Raw genomic sequence first — 26,508 nt, forward strand, 5'->3', positions numbered from 1 at the left:
TTAATACAATGACTGCACTCTGCAAATAATTCAAGGCATATGTCAATAGTGTGCATATTTTGCTTTTTGTTCGTAGTGTAGTAATGTATTCGAGAATGCTAATTGAGATGTAGTCCACGTTGTATGTAGGTTCTAAAGCCTACTATGTTTGTGTCTTCTCCTTTCATTATAAACAGACTAACATATCCAAGAATGCCATTAAAAATGTTCTAATATAAACAAAACTGTAGAAAATGGGCCCTCCCTGACCATAGAACCAAGATCTCAATCAGTGAAACTCTAGTAAGATATATCCATGACCTCATACTCCTGATTGTATCTGACAAAGCCATGGTTGGCAATGTCATAGATAATAAGACGACAAGGTGTGATTTTATAATTTAACATTTCTTATTATATTCTTCTATAAACAGGCCCAGTGACCAAGAGTGCTGCATAGAGCAATCAAGCAAATCAAGAGGGTTGATCATGATAATGAAAAATCCACAACATAAATTTTGAATGTCTGCAACAATCATCTATATTCTGAGTTAATTACAACTTAGCATGTGATGAAGAGTCGGTCAAATTTGCTAAGCTAAACTTAATGAGTTATAGAGCGTTGCTGATAATACACAGCCAGGTGAAACGCTTACATGTGACTTCCATCCTGGATCTCTGTTGGTCCACAATAAATATAACTCTGTTATTGGCAAATCCCAAATAACATCGTATGGAGTCTATGGACACATTAAATAAATAGCATTAACAATTTCAGAAGTACTACATTCATGGAATCCTTGGATATTTGACTTTCGCTGACCTCTATACATATTCCTGCAGATTTATAGACAACCACCCCGAAATCTAATTAAATAGATAAAAGAATTTCTACTTACATTTGTATTCAGCAATTTAGGCAGGTCAGATTGGAAAATCCTTCCACAGTTGATTTCGAATCCAATACACGAATGTCAAAACTAAGTTTCTACTCAACGTTGGGCCTTCAAGGCATCTATATATCCAAGCAAAACTTACAAGAAAAAAAAAAAAAAAAAATGCCACGTGTTAACTAACGAAGGCACTTAAACACCAGTAGTATTCTGAACAATTGAACATATTACAGGATATATGAAGACACTCGAAAACTCTGGACGTATACAAGGGAAGCTGCTTCCGTCACAAAATGAGACTAAATTGCCTTAGAATATTTATTCTAAAACCCACCAATAAAATTTGATGAATAATAAATGGATCAACAAGAAACAAAAATTTGCAATTTTACAGAACTATTGCTTTCCCACTACACCACTTGCAGCTTTCTCTGCCTTTTCCTTTTCAATCTCCACCCTCCTCTCTTCAGCATGATTGGCTACAGCGTTTGCAACAGCTTGGTAGTGGAAGTCCAATGACTGGGTTAGATTCTGAAACCTTCTTAGATCTGAAACAGACATGACTGATGGCAGAACCACAAAAACAAATAAACATTAGAAATTGAGGTATACTTAAATGCCTAAAACCAGCAAGAAATAGACGAATTCTCTTGCATTATAGAATATAATCAAATAGCAGCACTGATTTTTCAGATAGAAGCCTCTAAATTTCTGCTAAATGCTAGGACACAGTGGGCAACACACCTTTCATGGTTTCACTGAAAAACACAAAAGGATCCACATTGTCAATTGGAGACTGGAACTCTTCATCGTCACTGAAATCATCATCAGAATCATCATCATCATCACCTGCATGTACCTGGAAAGCTTTGGCCTGAAAATTCAGCATTTGCACCAAACATTTTTAAGAATTAAACAGCATTTGAGTAAAATGCAACACCAGAACAATTCAGAATCTCACTCAAACACCTGCTGGACAAATTTTCCTTCTGAAGAAAATAAACTTAGTAAATGATAAAGCACCTGAGTTGCTAGCTTGTGAAGCCTCTGACTATCAACTTCATCCCCATCTTCAGTATCAACTCCCATTTCTTTATCTGAATCATCTTCTTCCTCCTCATCATCATCCGTCTTCCAGCCATCCATGTCATCATCTTCATCTTCATTATTCTTTGCTGTTTCTAATATGTTCAAGAGACAAAACATAAAAGTTATGATAATTTCTATAGCAATATACTGCAGGATTTTGAATAATGTGACCAAACATTAATTAGCATCTGCTTGACCAATAAAAGTCACTTGTTAGGCATACAGGATTCCAATTATAAAATATACAAGCATATATACGGATAAATAAATTCTCTGTTGGTTGAATTGTTACCAGCAACTTGCTCCTTATATGCAACAAGCAGATCAAGTACAGCTCTGAATATTTGACGAAAGGATTCTTCAGGTAAAAGTTCAGAAGGAAGTGTTAAGAGTGAAGTCAGCCCCAAAATGCAAACTTTCTTGTCATGCTCTCTGCAACAAAATGTTCAAACTGATAAACAAGAAAAGACCACTAGCAAGACAATTTGAATTAAAAATCACAAAATATCCAAGATAAAACCAAAATGGCATATAAGAAATCTCTGAATACCTTCTAAAATTCGCTTTCTGACCACTTTTCTTTACTTCTTGAAGCATATGAAACCACAGATTGAAAACTTCGGTAGCTACTCCCAATTTTTGCAGTATGTTAAGAGTCAGATGTGGGTTGTAGTATAAAGCATTGGCAATCTGTTCCGCACAAGCATTAAGGTGCCTCAATTAATATACATTGAATAAGCTTAAACTGTTTCAAGAAACTCTAGCTATTATGGTGTGAAAAACAAACTAATAACTGTCTTCTTATCAGAATCGAGCGCTGTTAAAAATGATAAACACGGATACATTTCAGTTTTGCAGAGAGTTGTTGCAAACACAACCCCAGATCCAACAGCTAAATACAGTGTTTTCCACTGCAAAAGCTATTCTATTTAACAGATTAACATCAGAAACCAGAATAAGTACCATTTCCAAGAATTTAAAAAAAAAAAAAAGAAGAAGAAGAAGATAAAACTTCAAAATCTAAATAGGCTATAAACTTTGAAGTTGCAAAAACGCATGCCAATAGGCCATTGCTTCACCAGCATGGTCACATGAGTGTTAAACAGTCCACTGACAATCCATTTTTATTGTGATCTGTCCCTCAGCTGTATGGTATGGGTTTCGAAAAGATAGGGATGGGGGTAAGCTCCAGGCAATTTTGGAGGAATCACACCTCGCATCTAAAGACAAAAAAAGTCCTCTCTGTGGTACAGGACCGGTGTTTGTAACTGGAAACACTTCAGAAAAAGGTGCAAAACCTTCTACAAACAATAGGAGAACCAAACATCCTTCTAAAGTACCAACAACAAAAGTGTTGAAGAAGGAAGCTACTACATTTTACCTAACCAAAGATTTCACCCTTCCTTTCTTCAAAAAATTCTTGCTAGCACGCTTCTGTACATATCTAAGTTGCACGATAATATGGAAACATTACAAGTTTCCAAAAGGGAACACCTGGAAACAAGGCTCCCCCAAAATGGGTAGGAGGAGGAAATCCAGTATATAAAAATACAAAACATATAGATATATAGTGTTTTTTTTAAATAACACATTACCTTGTAATAAAATAAGCAACAAACTAGAAATGATACACATAAATGACATTTTATAAGGGGTTCCTGTCTATATTAACTCTCATAGCTTGGCGGTCTTGACTAATGCCAATCACATACTCTCATATATGATATAATCCAGTGGAAATGCCACAATCCCACCAATCTTAAAATCCTGAAAACTGTTAAGCTAAGTCAGCTGAGATGGAGACACATCTGTAGAACATGAAGGAAAAATCTCATAGGCTGCTGCCAGCAGGCTATAGGCTATGCCTATAGCTAATCAACATCAAACTCAGCATCAATACCACAACTGCTCTCTTTTGCATCCTCCTCCTCTGTATCCAATGTAATCTATTGCATCTGCTGATGTGGAGGATGACCCCTTAAGAGTATCACCATCATCCAAAACAGTCTTATCTCCTTTGCCGGTCACTCCCACGGTCCCACAACACCCGTGGAGGATGACCCCTTAAGAGTATCACCATCATCCAAAACAGTCTTATCTCCTTTGCCGGTCACTCCCACGGTCCCACAACACCCAAATAGCGAATGCAAATGGACAAATGTGGCCCAATTTCGACAGACACGTCTAAAAATTGCAATTCTCTTTGGGCACAAATCAGACTCCTTGACATGAATCCCAAACTTCTGACACTCACCAGCAGCTAATCAGACACATGTCAGCAGAGAATCGTGTCCGACACGCTAGATTCATGATGTGGGGGGGAGGGGGACGAATCCTGTGACTTAGTTGTTAAGTCTACTGAATTCTGAATGGGATATGAAATTCTACTTTCTCCATATGAAGTCTTACATGGTTGTAACTTGTTGGCACAGCCAAGGCAATATTTTCCTATGGGTCCAAACCCCTCTTGGCACTTAGGTCAACCTGGAAACTTTCAAAAAGTGCCCAAAACATCACCAGAAATGGTCAAAATGCCTTGGAAACACCACTGCCCATACCATACAGTGTTTCCAGTTTTGGAAATACCATGCAATATGGCAGATGGTGTTTCCAAGGCGCTTCGTACCCCATTTTGATGTTTTGGGTATTGGTACATGGCCAAACAGTAGCATTTGTAACTTAGCTAGGTATTTCCATGAAGGTGTCTACTTATGGAAATCATCATTAAAAGTATCCTATGATTTTTCAGTGTCACTTTATTAATTAATTAATAAAGTGAACATTTTTTTATTAAAGTGACTTTTTAATTAAAAAAGTGACTAAGGTGGGTCACTTAATAATTTAATTAAAAGAGATCCATTGATCTCACAGTTACATCTCAACTGCTAAAGATTAAGATTTTGGCTCATGTCGATGTTATAAAAGAAAAAGAGGGCAAAGGACAAAGACACAGAGCATTCATTTTGCATGTCACGTGAGTGAAGGAGAAGATCAGAGATCTGATGTTCAGCCCAATGTTGCAGGAACCATTCCCCACCCCCCCTGTTTAGGAGGCAGATTTGCATCTCGGATGGATCTGCCGGTGATTCTCGGCAGACCCGCAGTTCCGCCCTTTTTCACGATTCTTGGACTTTCGAAATCATGACAGTTCTGAACCGCAGTTCCAACATGGTTCTGCAGGCCTGAACCGCAGTTCTGCCATGGTTCCGAAAACTGCTCACACGGTTCCATTAGGGTTTTTCTTTGAATTTTCAAACTATTATGTGAGGAACTATGCTTCCTAGACACTCCCAAGGTGCCCCCTTCATGCTCCCTAGATGCTCCCAAGGTGCCCCCTTTGAGAGTGGTTCCAACCTCATTAGATTTAATATGGAGAAAATAGAATTTCATATCCCGTTCAAAATTCAACAAGACTTAACAGTTTTCAGGATTTGAGGATCAATGGGATTGTGGCATTTCATTAGATTATATCATGTAATAAGGTATGTGATTGCCATTTAATCAAGAGCACCAAGCCCTATATGTAACCCAGTGTTGGTGTTGTTGATTGTTTAACTCCTTTATCATGTCCTTAACAAAAATATACCCTTCACTCAAGTCAAAATCATTGATCATGCATGTTAAGCTTTTTCTACCATATTATAAGACTTGGATTAGGCTGTTTGATCAAAATTGGGCAACGTTGACTGATGTCCCTGGAGAATTGAAGTAGAGGCAAAGGCTAGACAAGAGGAGAGGAATCTAGATTCTAGATGGTTGATGCTTTAATAATTAATCATTGATGTACAATGGATGCCATATCAATCTTGATTTATGTACAAATATGCATGTTTTCATATCTATGACTAATTTGGTATTTTGGATGTTTCTTTTAATATAAAATTTAAATGCAATATATATATATATATATATATGCTTCTGATGCTTCACTTCCAGAAAATGTCTCCGCTTCATCCTCTCTCCGTGCAACATTGGTTCAGCGATTGATGAAGATTTCTGCAGTAGTTCAACAAGGATAAGGCAGCCAGTCTTCAGTGATCAAAATTGGGCAATGTTGACTGATGTCCCTCGAGAATTGAGGTAGAGGCAAAGGCTAGACAAGAGGAGAGGAATCTAAATTCTAGATGGTTGATGCTTTAATAATTAATCATTGATGTACAACGGATGCCATATCAATCTTGATTTATGTACAAATATGCATGTTTTCATATCTACGACTAATTTGGTATTTTGGATGTTTCATTTAATATAAATGCATATATATATATATATATATATATATATATATATACGCTTCCAATGCTTCAATTCCAGAAAACGTCCCCGCTTCATCCTCTCTCCGTGCAACATTCGTTCAGCGATTGATGAAGATTTCAGCAGTAGTTCAACAAGGATAAGGCAGCCAGTCTTCAGCAAGGAAAGGCAGCCAGTCGGCCAGTTAGCAGCAAAAAAAAGAGCAACCATACAACCCAGCTGAGCAGGCCGTACAGCCATCCGTATGGGTTCCGTACAGCCATATGGATTGGAGAACTGGCTGCCTTGATTTCCACGCAAACTGAAATTTTCAGGTTTGCTATTCTTTCGATTAATTTCTCATAGCCATTTTTCCCTGTAAGGGAGCTCTTGTAAGTTCTGAAAATAATTTTTAAATGATGAACTGATCTAGAAGAGCAAAAATAAATTGTGCACTGTGTGATAGTTTTTTTCATTTTCCACTGCATGCAAGAGCTTATAATTCCAGCAAGTAACTAGATCTGATCTGTTTGCTTAGATAGCTGGTTTTAGAATAATTTAACACAAATTAGGTGTTTCCTGCAACATAGGTACATATAGTTACACTTACAGCTATAGTGAAGGAAAGGAAGGAAAATATGAACTTACAATTTTGGGAGGAAAGATCACAAGTTTTAGATGAGATAAATCTAATAATGTCCAACTAATAACCAAGATACCTAGGTCAATGAGACTCAAAAGTACATCAGTGATATCAGTATAATAAATCTAAGGAGCAACAAAACACATATAGACCTAGCAAAGATGCAGATCAGAGGGGGCTTCACACCATATCATAAAGCACATAATGGAAATGACCAGGGTATTGATAACCTAATGCATAATACAAAAAAGGGAAACTGCAAATAATCTTAAAATTCAAATACAGCAATAAGATAAAAGTTGATTTTATACTTCATATAATAGGTTACAAAATTAAATCTGCAAATATGTATCTTAAATAAATATTAAACTTTGCAAAAATCCTTAGCTGGTGCAGTTATGAATGAAATGTGCTTAGAGGTGTATTTCCACAAATGAATACAAAATGCCATTGAGTTCACCACTCCTGGAAATACTATAGTGATATAAATTCAGACAAACAGAGCATTTTTTGGAAAATAAAAATTGCAAAATGAGCCAAGCACAAATTCTTGTGAACTTCAAAAAAAAAGCTTCAGCATAGACCTTAACAATGCAACAATTAACTAAAAACAACTCTACACCCCAAATGAAAATATGTAATAGATTCAAGGTCATATAGTGTTCTGCGGTATAGTGATGATTTCTCAGAGTTACTCTGAAAGAGACACGCATTGACAACATGCAGGCATAAGCACTAAAATGCAGTGGAATTAGAAGGGAAAATCTCAAAACATCTGGAGAAGAAATTTTGATTCCAGCTTGGGAACAAAATTCAAATTTTAGACTCACTTTCTTTGGACCAGCCCTCCCATCTCCCTAAATCCCTAGAGCTAGTGATGATTCCAACTTTGTACATTTCCGAGCTTGGTCGAAATTTTGTTGAAGGATAAACCTTATCCTCAACTGTCTAATTTTGAACAATTTGGTATTTAAATATTTACTTTGGTCGATGGAAAACTGTTACAATTAACTGCAAATATTTTTCTTCTTGCATTCATGACGCATGTCAGCTCTTAAAATATCCAACAGGGACCTAAATTTGAGACAATATTTAAGATATTCCCATAGTCACAACACCATTGGAAAAAAGGCAGATAAACACATAATCACTGTTTTACAGTGGAGACCTGGTGCAAGTCCTGGGCATTTAATTGAAAGGGACAACTGACATGTGGATTGTAGATGAATGATTTAGTACTCTGAGCTTAAAGTTTATCAAGCATCGATGGCATTTTACTGCTTTCAATCAAAATTAAAAAATGACAGTATTGGAGATTTGAATTGTTCCCAAGGAATCCAAACCAAGAGAAACATTAGAACAGTAACCATGCATGGTATTGAGAAAGAAAAACATAGGATATGGCAGATAGATTTTGGGGCAACATTAGGATAATTGGCATGATGTTGTGAATATATAAAAGAGATTGAAGCTCTAACTAGAAAATGATTCTTACCACTTCAAGCAACAAATCCTTCAAATACTTCTTTTCAGTTCGACGTAGCCTGTCAATTGTAATTCTAAGATACGGTTCAACCCACTGATCAACTCGACCTTTACAATTTTGTAACACTGCTTCTACAAGCTTGGGAGCTGGCTCAATATCATGATCTTCAATATTTTTATCTGTCATTACCTAAAAAATCTCACACCAAACGTGTCTACATTAATTCATCAGAATAAATTTCCTTCCTTCTGTTGGGAGATTTTACTTTTCTGCAACTACTGTATAAGGCATAAAATATAGAAATGGAATCAACTTTACAATTGTCACTTACAGAGGAAAGCACTTTAAAGAGACTTTGTTGGTAGTCAGGGTCCTTGCATGTAAGAAAATGTTCAGTGCTCCTAGATATGTAATTATCCAATGGGACGAGAATATCTGCATCAGAAGCCCTTCTTAAGATTACTATCAGATGGAACAGAGAGTGATAAACATAAAAATTATCTATACTCAAGATGCCTTGAAAACATCAAAAGTATCTATTTACTATAAACAATTTTAAACCTTTTATAGCTATGCCCAAGCGGTCTATCCAAAGGCCTAGGCAATTACACTAAAGTTGTGCTAGTGGCAGAATAGCAAGGGAGAAACATAACCAATATAAAAGGAAAAGCGAATCTCTTGTTTCTAGAACAGTTGAATCCAAGTTGAATCTCTTGCTTCTAGAACAGTTAAGCCATACTAAATTAACACGATTTCCCTGTGAACAGCTTCCACATAATGCCAAGGTTTCTCCATAAATGAAACATAAGCAACACTCCAGAAAACAAAAACTAGTGTAAACAATATTGCACAGGTTCCATAATCCAGAAAATACCAAAATTCAACGAACATAGAAATGTGAGGAACATGTTTTGCAAATGGGTCAGTGAAAGTGGGGTGCTCCTGCAACAGAGCTGTTGTTCAGCAGTTGAGCCATCATGGCTGTTAAGTTGGGTCAGCTAGTCACACCCCCCCACAGTGTAAATGGTGGAGGGTCTCTCGATAGGTAGTGGATGCTAGTCACTTAAGTATTAAGAAGGCATCTAAAGACCTTTCAAAATATCATGAAATCCATGTTTGAAATTTTTTATTCCTAAGTAGGTTAGAACTTTGATTAGATAAGGTAAATCATAAAAAATGTTTTGAATTAATATATAAAAATTCACCACCACTTGTGTATTTTACTATCAGTACTATATCAAAGCAAGGGAATAACCCACAAAGATGGTGTACCCTGAAGTTCTTGCCAAGCGAAACACTTCTCCATTAACTGCAAGTCAAATGTAACAAAGATGGAATTGTATTTTAGAAATGTTTCTTGCTTTATATAGTTGTATTCCAAAAAAGACACTCCAACATTTTCCAAGTTCATTTTCACAGTTAAAAAATGAGATTGGAGAAAAGTTTAAAACAAACTTATGTCAACATAACTTATGATACATAACTTAGGGCTTCGATCTATATCAAATCTTAAATAATGTGACAAAACCACAAACAAATTATGATCGTAGTGTCGAAGTACTTGGTAGCTTCAGAAGGTCTTCTACATGAGCTTGGTGTCTTAGTTTGTAGGAAGGTTGATTGCCTCTTTAGGTGCGTGCTTGGTGGAGTAGGTGATTTATGACTTCTTTCCTAACTCACAATAATTAGAGTCAACTAATTATTGTGGATTATTAAGCCAAAGTGCCAAGGATAAATAATAAAATTATTTAAATGACTTAGATATGATCTCAACTATTGATCTCAAGTAAGGTGAAATCTAATCTCAACTGTCAATGGCTTAGGATATTAAGGTTGCGGAATCGGCTTAATGAAGTTATAAAATAGGCTTAAGGGAGAGGTGAAGACTAACAAGCGGAAGAAGCAATTTTCTCTAGAGCGATAGGCTCAACAAGAAAATTTCAGGGGTATTTCCAAGAGGCCAAGTTCAGGAAATCGAGAGGCCGAATAGCTAAAACACGGAGGAGGATGAGTTGTGGAGAGGCTAATTTATCCAATAGGCCAATTTTTCTTGAGTCCACCGGGGGCCAAGTTTCTCCAGGGCCAAATTCTTCGAATCACTGATTTTCTGGTGGGCCAAGTTTTACAGTGGGCGCTGAGTTACAGGTTCCAACAGTGCATTTTTCTATGTATTTTTCAATGTGGGTCTAGGCCTAGATTTTCCCAAGGATTTTAATGAAGAAAAATTGTTATCGGTGTATACTTACTATTGTTATATGTGATTGATCTCTCTGCTTTTATTTTTCTGCTGCAAATATTTTATTTCAAAAGTTCAAAACCAGTGATTTTATTTTCACAGCAATTCAGAATTTTATTTAATAATTTTCTAGGAATAATTTTCTAGGAATATAATGTTCCCGACCCATTAGGAAGCTTATGCCGGAGTCTGCTAGCCTAAAGCAGTTCCCATAGGGTAAAGCAGGGAAATATTTAATAAGGGGACTTAAATGGCTGAAAGAAATTTTATCAAGTTCAAAAAGGAGAAAGGGTGATATATCCTAGGCAAGTTAGAAGTCACTTTAACTTTACAAAGTGAAATATCATAAAGTGACTTTATAAAAGTGAATTTAATAAAAAGGGAAGGTGAAAAGGCAACCCTAAACTCATAAAAGAAGGAAAATGAGGAGACTCTCCTCATTCGTGCATTTGTGAGTTTGGAGAAAGAGCTCTTGGAGAGAGTTGAAGGAGAAGCTTAGGGTTTTGGAACCCTAGCAGCCATAGCAGAGTTCAGTGTTGACACTAGATACCCTAGTTTGGGTTTGAGACTGAAATCACCCAAATTTCACCGGTGAACTTCAATGGAGAACAAATTTCTGATAAATATTGAGGTATTCAAGTTTTCAGTTGGGTTTGTATCCTTACATAGTATTTTCTATTTTTCTATGACAGACTGAAGATTTTCATGGAGAATGAAGGACCAGATACAAATTTAAATCAGTAAAGGGAGTTTGAGTGCAGAACAGTTAATGCTTCAGCTTCCTGGGGCTCACGAGTTGTTGAAAGGACTGCACACTTTATGGTGGGGCCAGTCCAAATATTTTCCGAAGGAATAGAAACGTAGAGCTTCATGTGACTGAGGTTGAATGCACAAAGGTAACACGATTCCCACTGAGACTTATTAGCTGGGTCAAGCTCTTCTTGAAGACAAAAAGGGAGGTGGGTTAATTCTCTTGGGTAGCTGGACACATTTCTAACTGCTGGACTGTCTCTCTCTAGGAAGGATGAGTTGAAATTCTTGCTGGACCGAAGAGCTTGGTTGTATCCCATTCCTGGGCAGCATATTAATTAAAAGATGGAATCTGTGGGTTGTGGGTGCTTCCAAACAGCTGCAGGCAGTTCATATTGTTGGTGCTGAATGAAAGACTGTTTTCTCAGGGTCGTATGCTAATACTGGACTTTACCACGAGTTCTGGTGGTCATGCTGAGATGGTCGTAGGGCCCTTTTACTATGCCTTTGCTGCTGCTGTAGCTTCACTGTGAGTGCTGTGTGACATTTCAGGGACAAACATTGCATGTGTGGCTGGAAGCAAGGGGGAAAATGCCAGTGTGAGTCTGCATAAATATTTCTGGGCAGCGTATTCCATGAACCAGTGCTGGAGCTTCATTCTATAAGCTGATAATATACACTTGCAATTGTCATCACAAGCGGTCATCAATTTTCCGTAAAAAATTCTAAATAGAAATCCTACTGCAGTGATTAATATTATTTCTTCTACTTATTACCTAGCGGTCGTCAATTTTCCGTAAAAAATTCTAAATAGAAATCCTACTGCAGTGATTAATATTATTTCTTCTACTTATTACCTCAGAAATAAGTTATCTACTGTATTCTTACGGAAAATATCGAAATATATTCCACTACAGCGTTCACAATTAAAACATTGCAGAAAGTAAATGCAAGTAAAATGCTGGCACAAATACAATCACAATGACACAGTTATTTTTGGACAATTGTCCCCAAAAAAACCCAATGTGGGAAAATCGGTGCTGCAGATGACGGTTTTATTATTCTTTCAGCAAAAATCTTCATGTACTGCCTCTCCCAGTGCTGCCTCTCCCAGAGTCAAACTGCCCAGCGCTATCCTTTTTCTGCTCTGCGTCTTTGTCCCTGTCTCTCTGACTGATGTTGGACCCTCTCTGTCTCTCCTCCACCTGCAACTCTCCCTCTCAATCGATTTTCTCTTGCCGAACTTCGACCAGTGAGAAAATCGATTTTACTCAGGCAGCTGAGTATCTGCCTGCTGTGTTTTCCAAATGACCCTCAAGCGCCTTCTTATATCTTCATGTTGGATAACCAACGGCCTGGATTAAATCTTAATCAAAGGCTCAGATCATTTTGGCCTGATCTGTGTCTTTTTCTAGAAGTTTCACACGTGATTAGATTAATACCCATTAATGTTTTAATTTTCCTAAGTTTAGACTTAGGAACCCCATTAAAAATATTAATTATTTTAATAAAATCACTTCTTGGTGGAATTTCCCAAAACGCTTTTTGGGTTCTTTGGAATACATGTGCTCAAGTCTCCCTGCAAAATTTGGGGCTTAGAGCACATTCGATGCTATCCCAAATCAACACTCCCTCTTAGCGAGGAATGTGCTCTAGCAATACACTGCTACTGCTCTGACTCTGAAGCATCGTCCTCTGCGATGTTGATGTCAGACATGTTGTCCACCAACTACTTCGTTGTTGCTGCAATTGTACTGTTGCCTTTGACACTGCCACTGCCAATGCTACATCTATACTACACAGCTCCCTCTGAAATTCTGCATTTGTGCTACTGCTAACACTGCCACTGCCAACTGTCCCTGCACTACAAACTGTTGCTGCTACTGAAACGGATTTTCAACCATACCCATATGCTCTCTGAACTAAGTGAACTTAGCTCTTTTGAGAGCCTTTGTGAGTATATCAACCACCTGCTCTCTTGTGGGAACATATTGTAGCTGTACTACCCCACGCTGAACACAGTCTCTGATAAAGTGACAACGAATATCTATATGTTTCGACCGATCATGAAATACTAGATTCTCAGAGAGTTTGATGCAACTCTGATTATCGCAGTAAACCTTGGTCGCTTCCATCCTTTTTCTGAATAGGCTCACAAGCAATTTTCTGAGCCATATGGCTTCGCACATAGCTGTGTTGGCTGCCATATATTCTGCTTCTGTTGAACTCAATGCTATCGATTTTTGCTTCCTATTGCACCAAGATATCATCCTTGATCCAACACTGAAGCAGTACCCTGAGGTACTTTTTCGGTCTACTGAATTACCTGCCCAATCTGCATCGGTGAACCCATTCAAACTGATGTCCTCCCCTCTAGAGTACTTCAACCCATATCCGACTGTTCCACGTACATACCTAAGTATGTGTCTTGTGCCCAATGCACCCTTTTTGGTTCCACCATGAACCGACTAAGAGTGTTGACAACAAAACAAATGCCTAGCCTAGTGTTGACCAGATACATAAGTGACCCAATGAGTTTCCTGTACAAGGTGGGATCTACTTCTTTGTCCTCTGATGCATCTATTTTCTTCCAGTTGGTGATCATGGGAGTAGCCATGGGTCGGCAATCCTGCATTCTGAATCTCTTCAGAATTTTTGTAGCATACCTTCCTTGTCCAAGGAAGATCTCCCCATTCTTCTGCCAAACTTCCAACCCCAGAAAATAATGCATCAATCCCAAGTCCTTCATGTCGAATTCGGCTTCAAGATTCTTCTTGCAGTCCTGGATGAGCCTAGATGACCCAGTTAGGAACAGGTCATCTACATATAGTACCAAAATAAGTGGCTCATTCTCTACTAGTAAATAGTAGAGATTGGATTCAGCATTACTATTGACAAATCCCAACTATTGCAAGTAACTATCAATCCAACCATACCATGCTCTGGGTGCCTGCTTGAGCTCGTATAGGGCTTTCTTTAACCTGCAAACATGAGATTTCTTCTCAAGAGTTTCGAAGCCTTCGGGCTATTCTATATATACCTCCTCTTCTATCACTTCGTTCAAGAATGTTGTCTTGACATCCATCTGGTGAATCTCCCATCCCATTTGAGCTACTAGGGATATAACAGCTCAACTGGAGCAAAGGTCACTTCGTAGTCTATTCCTTCTTTCTGAGCATACCCCTTTGCTACAAACCTTGCCATGTACTTCTCTATGTTGTTCTCTGCAGCATACTTGATCTTGTAGATCCATCGTGATCCTACAACTGATCAATTTTCTGGTCTACGTACTACTTCCTAGACATCATTCGTCATGATGGAGTTGTACTCTTCCACCATGGCATCCACCAATACTTGATGTTGAAAAGCTTCTAGAAAGCTAGAGGGTTCTTCAACCTGAGCTACCAATCCTTGGTATCTATCTGGTTGTCTACGCTGCCTCTTCTCAGCTCTAGGAGCTACAACAAACTCCTCTGCATTCCTCAGTGTCTACCACACTTCTCTGCTCGCTCTAACACTAGTGGTGGGAGGTTCAACCAAATCTTCCTCTTGATCTTTTGTTCTGTCTATTGAGAAGCATCTGCATTTCCTCCCTATGAGGAGATACTGGTGTTGTTCATTGTACTCGACCCAGTGTATGCTCTCCTCCCTGTCCTTCTTATTGCCCCTGCTTCTCTTGGACTAACGAAACATCTCCTGACTAATCCTCTGCAGGCATTTCACGAGATTTCCAGAAGGCTCTATCTTCCATGAACTTTGCATCTCGTCTTACTACAATCTTCCTGCTGCTAGGAATGTAGATTTATATGCCTTTGAGGTCTCGTTGTATCCTACAAGATACCCCTTCTCTGCAGTCTGATCCAGTTTGTTGCGCTTCTCGTCTGGAATATGGCAATAAGCCACGCTTCCGAATATCCTGAGATGATTGACTTCCGGCTTCTTCCCAGTGAACACTCCTTCGAGCGTTCTCTTCCCCAATGCTCTATGAGGAGTTCTATTCTAGATATATATTGTCGTGTTGCAAGCTTCTGCCCATAGATACTTAGGTAGATCCTGATCATACAACATGACTTTGGCTGCACCAACAATAGTATTGTTCTTCCGTTTTACCACTCCATTCTTGTTGATTTTAGGTATGTTCTATGCTTAGAGCAATTTATTTCAATTTTCACAATTAGCTCAATATATTTTCCAGATTAGCAATCACATCAGCATTAAAGTACACTGCAGATAGAACATAAACATAAACCGCAGAAGACAAGCCAAGACAAGAGGACACAAGATGTGGCGCTAGCCAGGGACAAACCCCAATGTGGGGAAACCCTTGATCAATTCTTCTTACATGTTCTTCAATAGTTCAGCACAGAGAGAGAGAGAGAGATAGTACATTTATAACAGAAGTCAACTCTTTGACTTATCTAGATAAAAGCAGATCATCTCTAAGAAGATGATACATGAGATCAGTTGAAGACATGTTGCTTCAATTGATTCTCCAAGGTGACTCCTTCACCTATCATTGTGTTGCATCTCGTCATCATGCTGCACCTCACCCTGCACCATGTTGCACCCATCATCACAATGATGGCTAAGAAGAAGGACGACACTTTCCGGATGTGTATAGACTACTAGGCTCTCAATAAGAAAACAATCAAGAATCGATATCATATTCCCGGGATGGATGAGTTGAAAGGGGCCAAATATTTTTCGAAGATTGATCTTCGTTTTGGCTATCATCAGATCCATGTTCGAGAGCAAGACATACCGAAGACAACTTTCAAGTGCCACTGTGGGCACTACGAGTTTTTGGTTAAGCCATTTGGGCTGACCAATGCTCCCACGACTTTTCAATCCTGTATGAACCATGTGTTCAACAAACAGTTGCGGAAGTACTTGTTGATCTTCTTTGATGACATAATGGTCTACAGTAGGACATGGGAAGACCACTTGAGGCACTTGGACGAGGTGTTGGGTATTCTAGAGGAGAAGGAATTATATGCAAATGAGTCCAAGTGTGAGTTTGGTATGACAGAGATGCTCTATCTGGGGCATGTGATTGGTCACGATGGGGTACAGGTGCATCAAGAGAAAATCCAGGCAATCATTGAATGGCCCACCCTAAAGAATGTCACAGAGTTGACGAACTTCCTTGGTCTTTGCACTTACTACAAGAAAATTGTTAAGGGGTTTTCACAATTAACAACTCCTCTTACAAATCTCACTAAAAAGAGAGCCTTCAGCTGGTTGGAGAAAGCATAGGAAATATTCAAAAGGATGAAGGTGATGAGCACTTGCCCAATGCTTGCTTTACCTGATTTTACCTAGCCATTCGTGCTCGAATGCGATGCTTCGGGGATAGGGATAGGAGCGGTCCTTATGCAGAATCAACACCCCATAGCGTTTGAAAGTCACAAGCTTAGAGATTATGGGTTGTACTATTCGATATATGACAAGGAGATGTTGGTCATAATGCATGCATTGGCAGAATTCAAGCAGTATCTAGTAGGATGTGGATTTAAGATAAAAACATACCACAACAGCCTGAAGTTCATCGTGACACAGAAGGAACTGAGTGAAAAGCAGCAAAAGTGGATAAGCAAGTTGCAGGCCTACGACTTTGAGATAGATTACATCAAGAGAAAGAACAACATAGTGGCTAATGCTCTATCAAGGATGCCACCCACTTTCTCACTCATGGAGATGACGGAAGATTGGAATTTGCTAGTGTTGGTGGAGTATTCAAAGAATAAGTTCGCTTCCGAGGTTCTAAATGGATTGATCCGTGATGACAGGTATCGAGTTATGAACGACAGGTATTGAGTTATGAAGACCGGATCTATCTTGTACCAAAATCAAAACTCAAAGAGAGAATCATGCCAGAAGCTCACAATATTAGGACATCCAAGATATCTCAAAACCTACAAGAAGGTCAAAAGAGATGTTCGTTTGGAAAGGCCTCAAATTGGATGTGTTGAGATTTGTGAGGGAGTGCAACACTTGCCAACAAAACAAGACAGAGCATACCCATCCAACAAGCTTGTCGCAATCCCTCCCCATCCCGAAGCAGAAGTGGGAGAGAATTTCCACGCAATTTATCACTAGCTTACCTTTGGTCCAAGGCAAAGATTGCATATATGTGGTGGTAGATCAGCTCACAAAATTTTCCCATTTCTTTGCCATCTCATCAAAAAATTCAACTTCACAAGTGGCTCAGGGAGGTTTTCAGATTGCATGGGTTGTCGAAAAGCATTGTCAGTGATGGAGATAGGTGGTTCATGGGCGACTTCTGGCAGGACCTTTTCCGACTTTTGGGGACTGAGCTAACTCCGAGCACTAGCTATCACCCACAAATTGATGGGAAGATAGATAGTCAACAAGTGGCCAAAAGGCTATCTCAGGAATTATGTGACTGGCCAACAAATGATATGGGTGAAGTGGTTGCATCTGGAGGTACATTGCTGCAATACCACTTTCCACATGTCCATTGGCATGACTCCCTTCAAAGCATTATATGGATATGACACCCCACCTTCTGCAAATAGGATATTTGGGGACAGTCGAGCACCACTAGCCAAAGAAGGGATCCAAGAGAGCCAAGACACTTTAAAACTCCTCACGGACAATCTACATATGGCTCAGAACCGAGAAAAATTGTATGTAGACCAATGTTTTTAAAACCGGAACTGCTGACCGGACAAATCCACCTAATGAATTGGTTTACCGATCGGAACCGGTCGAACCGGGACTGGTTAGGTCTAAACAAACCGGTTTTAGAAAAATACATTAAATAATTAATTTTTAATGAAACAAAACTATTTTTAAGATTTAAAACCATGATTCCAAGCCAATAGAGACAAAATATGCAAAGTTTGCTCATTTATATACCATGTAAAGGTGAATATATCAAAATGGCACTCAGTGCAATACATATCATCGACAAAATAGTAAAATACATAAGCAATGAGGCTCTAAATGGCCTATAAAGTCCAAAAACAATGTTGCAAGCTATGAGGCCATTGGCCTACTACAAGTCTACAGTGTAGGCATTATCAATCATCAAGTTCATCACCACTACTAGACACAGGATCATCATCAGGAGCTACATAGACATCATTTGGTTCAAAGTCCGAGGATGCCTCAGCCTGATCTGCAACTTGTGATGCGCTATTGATCCGTCTTATGTGTGTTGTTGTGTGAGTTGAATCTTTCAGTCGTTCTTATGTGTCTTGTTGCGTGAGTTGAATCTTTCAGTCGTTATGATGTTTGCGACATGTCGCTTTCATTTACAACTTATCACAAGCCCTTTTCCTTGTTGCAATTTACTTGATATTGAAGTTTTACTTTCTTGTGAGGTTGAGATTTTTTGAAAGTTTAAGTAGGCTTGCAAAATGCAACATTTGCAAATTCTTTTCCTTTTACTCCCTATCATAAGGATTGGAATTTTCAATCTTTCATTTACATGTGATCTGATGCACATTATTGAAAGTTCCAAACTTGTTTCTTTTGCTTTGTGGCTCTTATGGTCTTATTGCACCTTTATTGATACCCAAAGGTACATCATTGTGCAACGTGTTGTGGTAACTTTGAACTTCAAAACTTGCACACTTTGTGCCATAGGTTGATACAAAAAATCAAAAGATAGAGACAATTGATCAAATGACACAGGTTTAAAAGGTTCAAAGTCTAGGAGATTTTCACCTTGTCATAAGTATTAAAAAGTTAAAAGCTTCGATGATGCATGCCATATTACAAAGATGGAAGGTTGCCAAAAATTAGTGAATGTTGTTGGGACTAGCAAGTTCTAAGTTTAAGTGACATGAAAAGTGTCACAATGAGAGTAACTTTCGAAGAGTTGTGTCAAAGCTTGAAAACTTCAACAAAAGCCTTGTGGTGAAGATAAAAGAGGGACTAGTAGATGGAAAATTAAGGCTTAGCAACACTCCACAAATTTCACAAGTCATAAGCTCAATGCCAAAAAGGCTTTAAACAACACAAGCTAAAGATCTAATGTGAAACAAGGAGCTTGTAGGTAAAATGTAGTTGTTTCAAGATGTAGGTGGACTTTAAGTGGCAATGGACGCTGATTCCAACTCAAGCTTGTTTCATTTGAGTCACAACCTCTACTAGTTGCACATCTTGAAAGTTTGATGTTAGTTGAACCAACCTAGCTCATTCACATAAACATTATATAGTAACCGGCCGGTTCCATCCTAAACCGCCCGGTTAGGACCAGTTAAGGCCAAAAATCCGCCACATCGCCTTCCTGACCGGGTTTTTCAACCGGTTCCAACCAATGGCCTTGCTGACCGGCCGGTTTGGCCAGTTATCGGTTAGGAAGGCCGATTTTAAAAACACGGATGTACACAGAGATAGGGTGGAGCGACACTTTGAAGTGGGAGATATGGTATACCTCCGTCTTCAACCTCACAAGTAGTCTTCTCCCTCACAAGTAGTCTTCTCTCAAAACCAAAGGGGCGGAAATGTTAAAGCCCATGTTCTACGAGTCATTCAAGATCTTGAGAAGAGTAAGAAAGGTGGCCTATGAACTCGAGCTTCAGGAGGGATGCAAGATTCACAACGTCTTTCATGTTGCGTGCCTCAAAAAAGCCTTATGACAACATGTTGTTGCTTCCACAGAGCTTCCACCATTGGATGAGGAAGGAGAATTGGTATTAGTTCCCGATAAGATCCTAGATACAAGAGAAAGGAAGTTGCTGAGCAGAACGATCAAGGAGTACCTGGTAAAATGGAGGGATTTGCCTGTAGAAGATGTTACCTAAGTGGGTGAATAGGTGCCCAAACATCCTCAATTGAAATTGCTCGAGGACAAGCAATCTTGAGTGGGGAGGATTGTAATGTCCCTAAGCCCTTAGGAAGCTTATGACGAAGTCCGCTAACCTAAAGTGGTTCCCATAGGCTAAAGCGAGTAAATATTTAATAAGGGGGCTTAAATTGCCTAAGGAAAATTTATAAAATTCAAAAAGGAGAAAGGGTGATATTTCCTAGGCAAGTTAGAAGTCACTTTAACTTTATAAAGTGAAATATCATAAAATGACTTTATAAAAGTGAATTTAATAAAAAGAGAAGGTGAAAAGGTAACCCTAAACTCATAAAAGAAGGAAAAGAAGAGACTCCTCATTCGTGCATTTGTGAGTTTGGAGAGAGAGCTATTGTAGAGAGTTGAAAGAGAAGCTTAGGGTTTTGGAACCCTAGCTGCCATAGCTGACTTCGGTGTTGAAACTTGAAACTAGACACCCTAGTTCAGGTTTGAGAGTGAAATCACCCAAATTTCACCGGTGAACTTCAATGGAGAACAAAATTTCTCAGAAATATCGAGGTATTCAAATTTTATCATTTGGGATTGTATCCTTGCATAGTATTTTCTATTTTTTTTATGACAGACTGAAGATTTCATGGAGAATTAAGGACCAGATACAAATTCAAATCAGTAAAGGGAGTTTGAGTGCAGAACAGTTAATGCTTCAGCTTCCTGGGGCCCACGAGTTGTTGAAAGGGCTGGATAATTTATGGTGGGGCCATTCCAAATATTTTCCAAAGGTACAGAAGCGTAGAACTTTACGTGACTGAGTTTGAATGCACAAAGGTAGCACGATCCCCACTGAGACTTATTAGCTGGGTCAAGCTCTTCTTGAAGACAAAAAGGGAGGCGGGTTAATTCTCTTGGTTAGCTGGAAACATTTCTAACTGCTGGACCATATCTCTCTTGGAAGGACGAGTTGAAATTCTTGTTAGGACGAAGAGCTGGGTTGTATCCCATTCCTGGGCAGCATATTAATTAAAAGCTGGAACGTGTGGGTTGTGGGTGCTTCCAAACAGCTGCAGGCAGTTCGTGTTGTTGGTGCTGAACGCAAGACAGTTTTCTCAAGGTCGTAGGCTAATGCTGGACTTTACCACGAGTTCTGGTGGTCATGCTGAGATGATGGTAGTGCCTTTTTCCTATGCCTTTGCTGCTGCTGTAGCTTCACTGTGAGTGCTGGGTGACATTTCAGGGACAAACCTTTCATGTGTGGCTCGGAGCAAAGGGGCAAATGCCAGTGTGAGTATGCATAAATATTTCTGGGCAGCGTATTCCATGAACCAGCACTGGAACTTCATTCTGTAAGCTGATAATATACACTTACAATTGTCATAACCAGCGGTCATCAATTTTCCAGGTTCGCCTATCCAGTTATATCACTCGTCTCATTTCCAAAATTGTGTCACTGTCTAATGTTGTACGCTGCTGGTTTGAAGTGAATGTATGAACATTTTGAGCTTATACCCTCTGTTTGTAATGGTGATATTTCTGTCTACATGTTGGGCAAGTTCCTAATCTACACAGTGGCTTTCTTCAATATATAACACTTCAAAACAAAAAAACAAAACAAAACAAATATATATATATAGATATATTCATGTGTTATATATTGAAGAAAGCCACTGTGTGTTTGCAATATCGTTTGAATGGAAGCATTAACCTACAGCAGTTGATGTAAACTCTGATTTGACAAACTGTGAGGGAGTCTCACAAATTTTTGACAGTAGCAGTGATATTTTTGGAGTCATTTCTAAACTGGAATCTTACAAAACAAATCTCGACTGGTATTTCAAGTTTAACATGTGGGGGTCTTGGTTCTTTTATAAAAAGGGTTTAATAAAGTAATAAATTATCGTGCTTTAAACAAATGATCCACATATTGCATTTGTAAGGTTGACCAATCCTACCAGAAGCATTGTTGTCCACATTTCTTTTTCGGATGAAAGCATTGTCCCTAGAGATTCATTTCCTTCGCATTAAGCTCAAATATAGCTTAATCCTCTCAATCCTTTTTTCTACCACCAAGCCATTATATCTAATTTAGTATTTCTCATACTAAGATATAACTTTTTGAGTTGCACTCTTGTACAACAAAAAGGTAGTTCCCCATCATTACTTTCATGAACTCTTACTGCAATTCTCTAAAAATCCCTATTTCATTTGAAATTTTAAACCATTTCAACAGACACTACCATGATAAAACATGTTTCCAAAGTTTATTGCTTCAGACAATTAAACCAGTGTCATTCTTTTAAGAATTAGTGGATTAGTCTTCTCAAAAGTTTTTTCAAAGTAATGCATACGCATTTTTTTCTTAGATTTCTTGGCCTGCATCCTTTTCAAATGACATTATATAACATCAATTTCAATTAAACTGACATCATCCTTTTGGGAACTTTGTGGCTTGGGCTTCTAAACTACCTATTCTATATAATGCATTGGGATAATTTTTCAACAGATCCAAGTTAAGAGTAAATGTTCATGACATCCATGAAACTAAAATTTACAAGGAGAGACAACTTCATAATTTGTTCAAAATATCCTCAATAAAGAGGAAAGGAACCATCTTTTTCGACTTCCTAGAAATCCATAAGAAGTCTTTATAGTAGGACAAGCATTCTGTTGATTTCATGGAAATTCCACTGTACTCGGGAATTCAACCTACTCAGCTTTGTCAGGACCACTGAGGCTGAGAAGAGCCTGCAATTTTAGTGACTGGTGCATAGACACACCAAACATAAAACAGGATGGAAAATTGTTATCATTGGTTTGAAGAAAAAAACAGCAAGAATTTGCTCATAACATCCTCAATAAAGAGGAAAGGAACTATCTTTTTCAACTTATTAGAAATCCCTGAGAAGCCTTTATAGTAGGACAAGGTCTCTATGTTTATTTCATGGCAATTCCTATGTACCCAGGGAATTTGAACTATTCAGATTTGTCCGGACTGCTGATGGTGAGAAGAGCCTGCACTTTTAATAACTAGTGCAAAGACATCCTGAAATAAGACAGGATGGAAAATTATTATCAATTGATTTGAAGAAACAAACAGTCAATGATTAGTAAGGAACCTTGTCAATAAAGAAACAGAGTGAATAAGATGGTGGATGAGTCCTAGTCAAGCACATCATGAAACAATGGATGGGGTGTTAATGCTCCAGAAGATTAAGTCACTATTACGAAGGCGGTGTCAAAGTCATTCAACAGAACTGTGATGAAGGTGATGAAGGCAGTGACAATAATAAGAAAGACTTTTTGTGGATGCATGGTGTAGACTTAGCTTTCCCCGGTGAAAGAGAACCAAAGAAAACATCCAATAGTGAAAATCAAAGTGATGAAATGGTAACTCTGTCCAACCATGGGTTAGGCCAGTGTGGTTGGCATCATAACAGATGACAACATGGAAGATTAAGACCATTTGCTTGCATCAAGCAACATGATGCATAACCACAACCTAATGGATGAGATGTGTGACAATATCATGATGGTATAATGGAGCATGTAAAAAGAGGTTGCTGTGCATCATCAAGACCTCATGAGGGAAGCCTACTTAAGAATAACCTACCGCAGGAGGACGGCCTCCCTCATTATGCCAGATACCCCACAAGAATAATCTACCCTAAGAAGACAGGGCAACAGCATATGCCAGCACAAGCATGGGAGGCTATTTACATGTTGAAAACATTTACACTGATATTTACATGTTGGATATAGCTTAAATGTCAAATATAACCTGCCGTTGGAGGAGAGCATCGCTCATAAGGGCATGTTACCAATAGGGAAAGTCTACCATAGTAGAATAATCTACTTCATGACAACAACCAATCCCAAGGACAACCTACCCCAGGAGGACGACTTGCAGAGTGAAGAGAACCTACCTCATAAAGCCAGCTTAAGTATGGGAGGCTAATATCTCCATGTTAAAAATGGCTTAAATGTCAAGGAAGGCACCTTAAATGAAGATTGCCAAAATCATTAGAATAGCACAAATCATCACAAAATTATGCACAGTAGTAATGTCATGTCTAACAAGGATAGCATTCAAGTCAAAGATGTTAAAATTTCCTATGAAAATGGCTTAGAGAATATTTATAGCAATGGTGAGATGGAACGCTTCAGCATCATACTTTTGAAGAGGATGGCCTAATGAAAGGTGTAAGAACTGCATTTTATGACGACATACAACGATACAGGTGATGTCTTTGGTCAGAAATGACAAGTAAATTCACTGAAGTTGGATAAGGTATGAAGATGGGTCTAACAAAATGGCATCATATGTCAAAAGGAAGTAACAAATGGAATTACTTCCAAAAATATCATGGCAAATGGACAAAGAGCAAAATATGATTCTTCCAAAGTCAAAGGTGAAGAAACTACTATGGAAAAGGTGTTCAAGATGATGAAAATTGAACAGGAAAAATTCCACATGGAAGACAAGAAACAGAGCAACTTGTATTATTAATAAGGAATTAGTTGAACATAATTAGGCAAGAGGATGTCAACAACCAAAACTGACAAGAAGGATGGTGAGATAGAGAGTACAAGAATATCAAATGAAAAAATCATGAGGAAAGAAGAAGCAATAAGTCAAGATGAAGCAAAAACTAGAGAGTGTCCCAAGAAGACACCCTACACCAAGAGGTTGACCTCCCCAAGAGGGAGCCTCTCCTTCAAGAGGGTCACATGACCCACAAGGATGACTTGCGCCTTGACGATAAGGTATGTTTATTAATATCCAACAAATAACCATATCAGTGGGATTGCCAAACCACAAAGTTGGCTCCTATAAAATGCAGGATGTAGAAAGTAACAAATAACCATATCAGTGGGATTGCCAAATCACAAAGTTGGCTCCTATAAAATGCAGGATGTAGAAAGTAAAGTGCCAAACTTCCCAATTGGCAACAATATTTCTATTAAATTCTTTCCAGTTCTATGTTATGAATAAAAATATATAAAAATATTACAAATAATGTAAACAATAATAACAATAAATAATGATTAATTAGTTAGTATTTAGTTAACGAAGAGGTATGTCCCTAAAGACATGACCCTCATTTGTAATCATCACACCAATTCATTAATTTTAATATATATTCTCGTATCTTCAACAAAGATCTACATATTCCAAGTCTTTTGGAGTGTTTAACCTGCTATAAGGAACTTTGACTGTAACATTGGTATCAGAGCACTCCTCTGAGTAGATAAACTTTGTTTGTTACAGTGGTAGCAGAGCCACGTTCTCCGATCACCAGCCTTTGGCCAACAATCTTTCGTCAACCTTGTTGCTGTCAGAATTCAAGCATAGTTGGAGGTTCTCCATTCTAGTGGATTCGTCGTTAGGGCTTTGGCCATTGAACAAAAAATAATAAAAGAAAAAAATATATATATATAGAAGGACAAGAAGTAATTGGAAAACAAGGTACAATAGCTTATCAAGAAGGAAGCATCGAACGTAGAAATCCAAGTTGAAGAGAAAGGAATAAATATCGATACAGTGAATATCACAACTCAAGAAGAAGACAAGCCAGTTGAAGAAAAGACACACTTAGATGTTGCAGTTCAAACAATGAACATCCCAAGTGAAGGTTTTGTAACCAATTCAACAACATTGTCACCTGAAGTAAATCATAATATTGCCACACACATGATAAAGGAAAGACAAACCAAAAGAACTCCTTATCTACATTTAAATCACAAGAACGGACATCTCAATCAATCTACGAATATGTATCACTTAAAACATAAACAACAGGCCAGTCCAAAGAATACTAAAGTTTCAACAATTCAATCCAGTAAAAAAAATTCTCTTTTTTTAAATATTTATATATTTTTTTCTTTTATTTTTTTTCTTCATTAGCCAAAGCCCCAAGGACAAATCCACTAGAATGGAGAACATCCAACTATGCTTGAATTCTAACGACAACAAGGTTGACGAAAGATTGTTGGCCAAAGGCCGGTGATCGAAGAACGTGGCTCTAATACCACTGTAACTAACAAAGTTCGTCTACTCAAAGGAATGCTCTGATACCAATGTAATGAACAAAGTTCATATACACAACAATAATCTTCAAAATACTTCGAAGACAAAGACATCCATTGTAGGACAAGTGTTAATTTTAGATAACAATGTTGTGTTCTATGCTTTAGCACAATTTACTTCAATGTTCCTTTAGCAGCCCAATGACAATTTCCAATTATATTCGGTAGCAATCACATTAACTTAAACACATTGACATTAAATGCAAATAGAACATAAAAACATGTGCAAATGGACACTCGGCAGATGCCAAGACAAGAGGACACAAGATATGGCAGATGCCAGGGGCAAACCCTAATGTGGGGAAACCCTTTGATCAAATCTTCTTATTATTCTTCAATAGT

At 38.2% G+C, this 26,508-nt stretch overlaps 1 protein-coding gene across 2 annotated transcripts in view; it reads right to left on the reverse strand.

Annotated features, from left to right (window-relative positions):
• Positions 1 to 850: 850 nt before the first annotated feature.
• The window catches only part of SAD2 (ARM repeat superfamily protein), a 164,340-nt gene continuing 138,682 nt past the window's right edge, over positions 851 to 26,508 (reverse strand). Inside the window, exons 16-22 of one of the 2 annotated variants that reach the window (XM_089373759.1) lie at positions 8,655 to 8,758; positions 8,333 to 8,512; positions 2,512 to 2,651; positions 2,254 to 2,393; positions 1,896 to 2,053; positions 1,617 to 1,731; positions 851 to 1,435 (exon numbers count right to left, since the gene is read on the reverse strand). In XM_089373759.1, coding sequence (XP_089229885.1) covers positions 1,269 to 1,435; positions 1,617 to 1,731; positions 1,896 to 2,053; positions 2,254 to 2,393; positions 2,512 to 2,651; positions 8,333 to 8,512; positions 8,655 to 8,758 — 1,004 coding nt within the window. In that variant the 3' untranslated portion in view covers positions 851 to 1,268. Of the gene's footprint in view, positions 1,436 to 1,616; positions 1,747 to 1,895; positions 2,054 to 2,253; positions 2,394 to 2,511; positions 2,652 to 8,332; positions 8,513 to 8,654; positions 8,759 to 26,508 lie in introns of both variants that reach the window. The other variant, XM_089373758.1, reaches the window with a different exon arrangement.

The sequence above is a fragment of the Pinus tabuliformis genome, chromosome 8, assembly GCF_031772625.1.
Source record: "Pinus tabuliformis cultivar Carrire ecotype Pingquan chromosome 8, CPIR1, whole genome shotgun sequence".
Lineage (NCBI taxonomy): Eukaryota > Viridiplantae > Streptophyta > Pinopsida > Pinales > Pinaceae > Pinus > Pinus tabuliformis.